General features: G+C 44.9%; 6 protein-coding genes across 6 annotated transcripts; 3 read left to right on the forward strand and 3 right to left on the reverse strand.

The window, feature by feature from the left end:
• On the reverse strand, positions 1–207 carry CCR75_008621 (uncharacterized protein; the record flags this gene model as incomplete). The annotated part of the gene is made up of 1 exon (XM_067966671.1): positions 1–207. The coding sequence occupies one exon, from the start codon at positions 205–207 to the stop codon at positions 1–3; it is 207 nt and encodes a 68-aa protein (XP_067822486.1).
• Positions 208–655: 448 nt separating this feature from the next.
• On the forward strand, positions 656–3,883 carry CCR75_008620 (uncharacterized protein; the record flags this gene model as incomplete). Its single annotated transcript, XM_067966670.1, has 6 exons — positions 656–737; positions 811–941; positions 1,015–1,368; positions 1,435–2,845; positions 2,903–3,286; positions 3,343–3,883. The coding sequence occupies 4 exons, from the start codon at positions 656–658 to the stop codon at positions 2,686–2,688; spliced, it is 1,821 nt and encodes a 606-aa protein (XP_067822487.1). The 3' UTR covers positions 2,689–2,845; positions 2,903–3,286; positions 3,343–3,883.
• Positions 3,884–4,543: 660 nt separating this feature from the next.
• Positions 4,544–4,886, reverse strand: CCR75_008619 (uncharacterized protein; the record flags this gene model as incomplete). Its single annotated transcript, XM_067966669.1, has 3 exons — positions 4,544–4,589; positions 4,676–4,764; positions 4,827–4,886. The coding sequence occupies 3 exons, from the start codon at positions 4,884–4,886 to the stop codon at positions 4,544–4,546; spliced, it is 195 nt and encodes a 64-aa protein (XP_067822982.1).
• A 757-nt stretch (positions 4,887–5,643) lies between these two features.
• CCR75_008618 (uncharacterized protein) lies at positions 5,644–6,153 on the reverse strand (the record flags this gene model as incomplete). The annotated part of the gene is made up of 1 exon (XM_067966668.1): positions 5,644–6,153. One exon carries the CDS (start codon positions 6,151–6,153, stop codon positions 5,644–5,646), a length of 510 nt encoding a protein of 169 aa, XP_067822981.1.
• A 78-nt stretch (positions 6,154–6,231) lies between these two features.
• CCR75_008617 (uncharacterized protein) lies at positions 6,232–7,314 on the forward strand (the record flags this gene model as incomplete). The annotated part of the gene is made up of 2 exons (XM_067966667.1): positions 6,232–7,008; positions 7,135–7,314. The coding sequence occupies 2 exons, from the start codon at positions 6,232–6,234 to the stop codon at positions 7,312–7,314; spliced, it is 957 nt and encodes a 318-aa protein (XP_067822980.1).
• Positions 7,315–7,332: 18 nt separating this feature from the next.
• Positions 7,333–7,611, forward strand: CCR75_008616 (uncharacterized protein; the record flags this gene model as incomplete). The annotated part of the gene is made up of 1 exon (XM_067966666.1): positions 7,333–7,611. One exon carries the CDS (start codon positions 7,333–7,335, stop codon positions 7,609–7,611), a length of 279 nt encoding a protein of 92 aa, XP_067822979.1.
• Between the last annotated feature and the right edge of the window lie 664 nt (positions 7,612–8,275).

Raw genomic sequence — 8,275 nt, forward strand, 5'->3', positions numbered from 1 at the left:
CTACTCGTCGCGATCCTTCGGAGTTCGAATACGTTGAGCCCCATTTAAGGATACGCAGGCCACCTGTTTGTCGCGCTTGCGGCCAGCTGGGCCACCGTCGCAACTCACGACGTTGTTTCCTTTCAGGGCTGCCGGCCGAACAAGAACGGGGTGCAATATGACCAGCGGTTTCACCGGCAGTAGAAGCGACGGACTCGACACAGACATCCACAGTATTCCAATCCGAACAGAGTTAGAATGCCATTGATTCTTTCATATAGTATTCCATCCTTTCTGCATCAAAATTATAAGTATTTTATCCTTCCCGTATCAAAATTAAAGTCTCTTGCTTTCGCCTTTACTATCTCCTGTCGTTGTCAATTGCAAAGGTTGCTCGGTTGTTAATCGTGAAGATATGGCGATGTTAGCGCTGGGCGTATATTCTTAACGAGACGTTGACCAATCAAATGTCCTAGAGTTAGCCAATCAAATAATTAGTATTAGCCAATAAATTGTGTCTGTGTCCGGAACGAAAACGTCTGTGTACGGATCAAAAACGTCTCTGTCCCGAACGCGGCCTAATTTTAATGCATTGTCTTATTAGGACAATAAAAAATAAAGTGGTATAATTGGCTTAAATAATTGTAAACGTCACAACTCAACTTCGCACGTACAAATGAATTGGGTAAGCTCTTCGTTGGAGCTTGCAGGCTCGCTACTTGAGTCTGTGGATCAGCAAGCCGCTCTTACGCTCGCCGGTACATTGAATGCAAAATCGTTTTAGTATTGCTGCAAGGATGGCTAAGAAATACATACGATGGCATGCAACAGGGTCAGAAGAGGAAGAGCAAGAGCAAGAGCCGGAGATGACAGCAAGCAAAACACTGGAGAAAACTACTTTAAATACTGTTTTCACTCAGCAGCATGGAAAATTTGCTATGGAAGAGGCAAATGTCACAATCGTAAGCTGCTAGGCAGCGCCCCGTGCAGTAATATTAACTTTTTATATCGCTCTAATAGTCCCTGCAACAACAGGATGGCCCAGCACCAACGAATTGTAATCAGAAGTCAGTCCTTGCAAAGCCTTCTAATAGCGGAATGCCTCGCGCAGTTTCTGATACAAAACTAGCAGGTTTAGTAAGTGCTATCACAACGCAGCTAGAAAATGTTTCGTCGAGCAGAGGTGGAGAAGCTGTGCAAAGCAATAGCGATTCCTCGACGGAAGAAAAATGTGCCCGAATGCAGAAAGAATCGACTCGGCTAAAAGCGGAGCTGCGATCGAAAGAAAAACAGCTTGTGCAATCTCAAAGAAGCAGGCAGACTTGTGAGGAAGAACTTGTAGCTTTGGAGCAGGAGTGCATAACAAAGATTGCACAAATACAGCATGAGGTGCAGCTATCACTTTTAATACATTATAGCTTAAATATTAATGGTTTTTATTAACGATGTAAGCAGATGTCAATCCTTCAGCAGGACAAGATTTCGGATGAAAAAAAATTCATTCGAGCACTTGAGATTAAAGAAGAGCAGATGCGCACGATAGAGGCTGACCTGGACGCTCTTACAGTAGCCAAATCACAATACACAGATGAGATTGCTTTACTGAAGGCAGAGCTGGACAAGCTTCTGGAGTCAAAAGATACGTTATGGTTTTCAGCTGCGTCAGCTAATAATGAGTCAGAGCAGCAGGTTAAATCGCTTCGTTCTGAGTTGCAAGAGACATTGACGGCAATGAAAAACCTAAAGCGTGAATACGTAGAATCAAAAAAATCGATGTTAATACGCCAGTTGCAACTGGAGAGCTCTAATACGGAACTTGTTAATAATGTAGCCAATCTCGAGCGGGAGATTGCGAAAGCAAGAAAAGCTGTTGCTACTGCTTCGCAGATCAAGAGCACCAATGGGAGTATTACATCAGGATCGAAACAGTCCAACTTCGCGTCAATGATTGAAGAAAACAGACGTTTACAGCGGACGCTAGTGCTGACGAAAAAGTCGCTTCATGAGGAGTCAAGACGAAATGGAGTTCAGAAACAAGAGATTGCCTCTTTGACTGAGGAAGTGCATCGACTAAAGCAAAGTTCAAATAGTGCACAGGAACGTTTCTTGAATCAGCTCGAGATAACGTGTCATGCAAACAAGAAATTGAAGAAGCAGGTGGATGAATTAACTTCTCCTAGCAATACAGCCTCGGCGATCAATTGGGAGTTGCGCATTCAACGTCTGACAAATCAAATTATTGAAAAGCAAGAGACGATCGATGTGTTGCGTGAAAGCTTGGTGACAATGGATCTGCGTCTCCAAGATGTGATATTACGCGCACAGCGAGCCGAAGGTAATCTTTTACGTTTAGAGCAAAACGGTGGCGTTGACGACATGGAAATGGCGACTCCTATTGGAAAAAGAGGCACGCGTTTGCGTTTAAATCGCATGGCCCACATTCTTTCACGTGTGGCTCCTGTGGTGCAGCGTAGCCATCGCGCGATAACAGTGCTTGACGGACTGGATCGATGGCTGCTGTTCCTTGGTCGACTTTTCCTTCAAGCTCCTATTGTTCGCCTCGGAATGCTCTGTTATATCGCGTTGATTCATTTGTGGGTATTTATCATTCTAAGCTTTCACACAAATCATTTGACAGAGGAGATGCAGCTGACCGAGAAGGCTGTCGTTGAGCCAGGACAAAGTAGAATACATGGAGGGCTCCACTAATCAAACAATACTGAAAAGACTAACGACTATGGTGGCCTTACTTCTTACCATTCGGTTTTTACATTAGATGCCTCAACTTATGATAATAAAAGTCTCTCGAAATAAGCTTTTTTGAGTGCGAGATGTGCCTTGTCTCGATTGATATTCAGTCTTGAACAAAAAGGGTGCGTAAGAGTGCGCAGCAGGTCCAGTTCAAACACACCTACCCTCGTATCGATAACGACCAGTCTGACTTTACGCCAGACGTGTACATGTCGACATCCAGCGAAGGTGTCGCTAGCGTTGACTCGATTGCCGCGCACTTGAACGCGGGTGCCTCGAGCGCAGAAATTGCTTGGCTCCGGAGATGTTTACCTATTTTCGTGCAGCCAGAAGTTGACATAAAAAACTGCAACGAACTGGTAAAAACTTTCTTCCGTTTTGAGCGCGATGATCAATCCGGCCGCTTGATTTGTAAGCTCTGCATCGTATTTGCTGGGGAATCAAGTTACAATCGCGCACAAGAAGAGATTGAAAACACGTTGGCAACATTCTGCTATCGTACCTTTAACCGACGGACATACAAGCGCACCGCTGACATCAATTACTTGGAATTTCGGTACATTGATCGAGGTTATAACTCTTAACTTCTCATTAATTATATTTAGTATGCAGAGACGTCGACTTAGACCTAAATGCGGATGTCCCCTGGGCCTCTATCTTCTCACAGGATCACGGAGGCAAGCAACACTGGGCGCAGGGCGAAAAAAAGAATATTGGAAATTGGTTCTCGCTCATGCATCACTATAGAGCGGAAATCGCATGGACTGATTGGAAGCTTTACCCACAGACGTATCGACCGTACGTGTACTTAAGCACTTGCAATCACATGATTGGCGAGAAGGACAATAACCCGAAGCTAAGTAAGCATGACTGGATTGACTACCCATTCCAGCAGGGCAATGAAGAAGATGCCTTTCGCTACGTTGTCACTCACGTACCGACCAAGTGCAATCTTTACTCGTACTGCTGCTTCTGGCGTGCCCTTAATGGTGGTGGCTGGTGTGATCGAAATTATGAAAGAAAAATAATTGCACAGGAACGCAAGCTCAGTTACCTAGAATATCCATTCACAGTGGTGTAGATGTAGGATAGCGTTGCGAAATAGCTTAAGTGTGTTAAACCGTTACAATACAGTAGTGGATTGCCTTGTGATCGCTTTGCCTCTTCCTTGAGTGTTTCCTGCGCATAATCTCAGTTTCGCGTTCAGACAAAGCAAGGAGGTCGGAGAAGTTTGAGCTTTTGTGAAAAATTCTCAGTTATGACAATTGCGTCAAGTTCCTGACTTTCATCTATGTCCATGTGTCACACATTTCAATAGCAGAAATCTGAGGTTGCTCAAGCAGCCAGCACGTCTGACGTCGTGTGGCATCATGCGTTGGCTTGACCCACCTGACTCCTAGCCGAGTTAACATGCTTTAAATTTACAGCCAAAATTCAAAACATGCAGTTGTCTAAATGCCTTTTGGTCATAAATACGCGCTAGAGTGGCGAGCTGCTGGAGCCATGCATGGCTCCGTCATCGCTCTTCACGGCGTACAGTAGCAACTCCTTTGCTCGACTCATCCCTTGAATTTGAAAGTTGTGGGCTCGTCTGCGGCGAGTGTCCCTCAACGACCCACGTCAGTGGACATGACTGCAACCAGGAAGCGCCTGTAATGCGATAGCGCTACGCGCAGCAAAATGACAACGGAACTTGAAATTATTTTCGATTCGACAGTGTGTGATGCAAGTCTATGCACGCGAGCTGGGAGCCATTTTTCGATTAAAAAATCTAATAAATATGAGCAAGCGAACTATATTGGACGAAGCAATCCTACGATTGCAAAATTCGCATCTGTAAAAAGCGTCTGGATGACGCCCTGTTGCCTCAATAGATGAAAGCCTCACGAGGATCGTGTTAATAATACTCCTTATTTAGCATCAGCAAGTGAGTCGTCACACGTACCATTGACGCTGGCAACTGGAAATAAAAAGCGGTTTGCCACCTGCTTCTGCACGGCGCTTCACCATGACATGCTTCTTCTTCGAATGATTCTTCCAGCAAATACAAGAGACATTTTACCTTCAACTCGAAAGTCACTAGCGGATGTAAATACCAGTGCATTTTCACCGATCAGACAGCAGCATCGCAAAAACGTCTCCTCCAGCTGCGACATATTCGCTATGCTCGTTGATAAACCACTAAGTCAGTATCGCGTGACATCACCATCCGATGAGTAGAATTTCCCAAAGTCGCTAGCAAAGCCTTAAGGGTCTCATCGCTCTTTAAGAAGCGAGTTTATACTAAAATCGTTTCTTCGGCATCTATCTTTTGCGACGTAAGTCTCGAACATCCGCAGAGAATTCTGAGCTATCTCGAGGATATATATACAGAATGTAATATTCACCTTGAGCGCTTCATTTGAAATCTTGGGCAATAATGCCACCTTGGCAGGTGTAGAATGCTAGTCTCAATTCATGATGCGAAACAAGCTTTTAAGCCAGCAATCCGTCTAGACATCATCACATCTCAGCAATCCGTCTAGACATCATCACATCTCAGCAATCCGTCTAGACATCAGCTTGCATATACGCACGAGCAAAGTGATCGTTTCCTTTGAATGAAATGCTTTTGAAGATGCTTCTCAATCATTTGAAGCTTGAATTAAGGTAGAGGGCGAGCGTTTTCAAGGCGAGATCGAGCCGAGGACCTGACATAAGGCGCAATTGTGACGCCTAGTGCCAATTGTAAAGCACGAGTTCTCTTTCTCAAATTCATTCGCGCCAAGCATTATGAAACCCAACCGTTCAAAATCCTGCATTGAATTTGTTTTCTTTACAATCACATAAAGATTTTGCTAAAACATAAACGAGATCGCATAAATATGCACTTAAGCTTACTTGGATGCATTACTTCAGGCAGTGCTACGTTCGCTAATCAAAGTGCTGTCGTAGCGCCATTGCTGCGTCAGACTTCCAGCTGCAGAAATCTGAACCGATGCCTGCCTGACCTTTTAATCGCTGGTTTTTAACTCGTTCTTTGGCATTTATCCGCCCTCGTTTGTTTATATGTTCCTGAATTGCCACTTGCGGCGATGGACGACGCTTGTAGTCAGACTTACTCGTCTCCGCTATTTCAGCATGATTCTGCCCGCCCGCCCCCTGTATTTCTTTTACACTTTTCCCACCCGTTTTTGCATCCAGCAAGCTATAGGGCTTCAAAGCTTTCTGAGCCTTGGCGTTAAATTTAGGCGGTAAGAATGAGGCCGTGGACGCTGAAACGCTTGACAAGACACTTTCAGCGGACGGCAGTAGTGGCGATATGAATTGATTCTCACTGGTGAAGTCCTTCTTTTCGGAATGATCTGTTTTTAATTCCTCATTTTTTTCATCTTCATCGCTGCCGCTGCTGCTCGCGTAGTCGTCTCCAAGTAGAAACGACATTTCTTAAAACAATTTAAAAAGCCATTTTGATTTTTTTTGGACATTTTGCTCAATTTGAGCGTTAGACTCGACGTTGTGATGAGCGCCGTGACGAAGGCATGGCTAAAGGGAGAATTGATGAGCGCTTTGGGTTTTGCAGAAGTGGACGATATTGTGAGCTATATTACAAATTCCTTCCACTCTCGAGAGGAGGCATCTAGCTACTTAATTGAGCTACTTGGCATACCTGCTGAACGAGCGGGGCATATCAGCGGGCGGCTGTTCCTGGCCGAGTCGCCAGCCGCTACATTTAAAACTGTGGATGCATCTCCAAAGCAAAATAATCTGGATCATCATGCGGCAGCTGACATGTACCTGAAGTCTGGCAAGAAAAGCATGAACGGTGCATCAGAGATGCTCAATAATGCATTCATCATCAACTGCCTGCGATGCGGCCGAATCGAGCACAAAGGCTCCCGTTTCTGTGATTTCTGCGATTCGGAGTTACACTATGAGGCAGATCTAAATAGACCTAATAAATTAGTGCAGCAGCACATGAATATGCCTGTGGCCCTCGACGATGAAGAGGCACAGCCCCCTCGCATGCTAGATGCTGAACAAGTTGCGAAAAGCAAAGCCCAACGTAGCTCTGGGGAATCCCATATCATGGCGGGATTTTATTTCGATAAGCAGCAATGTGTGGATGACAATATCACACGCAACGAGCAGCTTCCAAAAGATGCGCGACAGGTGGTGGATTGCGTTCTGCGCAAGATGTGTCAAAACAAGCGCGGCAGCAGCGGGCTTAAAGAACATCCGGAAGTATTTAATGGCATACAGAACGCGCTGGTAGTGGTAGACGACTTTTACAACTTGGTATTTGTATAGAATAAAAAAGTTGACGGAAAGTTGGATAGCATCTGAGTCTGTACAGTATCGAATCATCTTGGTGAGGTGTTAGGCGTCTAGTACGTGACTAAAGGTGCAGCGCGTTGACGCCAGTGCCAAACGGAATGTCGCATTAAACTTCATTGGTTGCCAGTATCGAAAGATGCGCAGGTAGGGGTGCAGCGAGCGGACGTGCGTTGCCAACGCCGGCTCGAATGTTATGGCGGCCATTTTCATACTTACCAGTACCCACTCGTGACTCTTTCACGCGCCTTCAGGCCCGAGCGGCCGTAGCCAGCCGTGCATTCCGTCATGTCGACAGCGGCGAACGGCGCTAAACAACTGAGTGTGCTGCCTCGCTATGCGGATACGGCACAATTCACAAGCAGATGCTCAGCTGCGTCCAAACCACTCTGGGAATTCTACGCTTGCGGGCTTGTGGACGAGAACGATGAATTTTCCAATGAAGAAGACACAGAGGATGAGCTGGAAACGCAAGACTGGATTCAGTTTCAGCGCCAACGTACATACGCGCGACTCGCGACCACAAGCCAGATTGAGGCCCGCATCGCTCGCTCTGCTCAGCACTGACATCGCAAGCGCAACGCATTTTGTTTCAGTATAGATTAATCTAATAACGCCGTGCGATTCCAAAGTTGATATACTTTAATGCCTTCTGCCTAAGCAAAGCACATATTTAATGACAGCATTTACTGGCCTTTGGACACATACTAACTTGTTCTCAAATTGTTTAAGACGATTGATCGATCAATGTCATGGGCAGGGCTTCTGGTCGACAAATGGATGTATCTTATTGAAAGAAATAATTTGAAGCATTTCATAAGAAAGTTTCCTAAATTGTTTCACTTTCTTAGCGAATTTATGGGATGTTATAAGTAATGATGGCGACAGTTCTGTTCATTAGTTGATTTAAGCCTTTGAGACATTCCCGCCAATCGCTGCTAGACGCACGAATGGGCGGTGAGCAATGAGTCGTTATACAAACTTTGATTAATATATAAAGTCAGTTAATAAGATTGCTATACGTAGACACTAAATTAGATCTATACAGCATTACTCTTCTGTAGCGGAGCTACCTCGCTCCTTAAGTCAGAGTGTAACGGGGCACTGCCTGTAACGGGGTGTATCGTTACATGAAATTAACAATAAAAGATTGTTAATTGATATTATCCAAAAGGTAGATAATATTTGGAGGATATTACTTTAAATAGTAATATCCTGAATTCTTATCCAT

This window comes from Bremia lactucae, linkage group LG1, assembly GCF_004359215.1.
Source record: "Bremia lactucae strain SF5 linkage group LG1, whole genome shotgun sequence".
NCBI lineage: Eukaryota > Oomycota > Peronosporomycetes > Peronosporales > Peronosporaceae > Bremia > Bremia lactucae.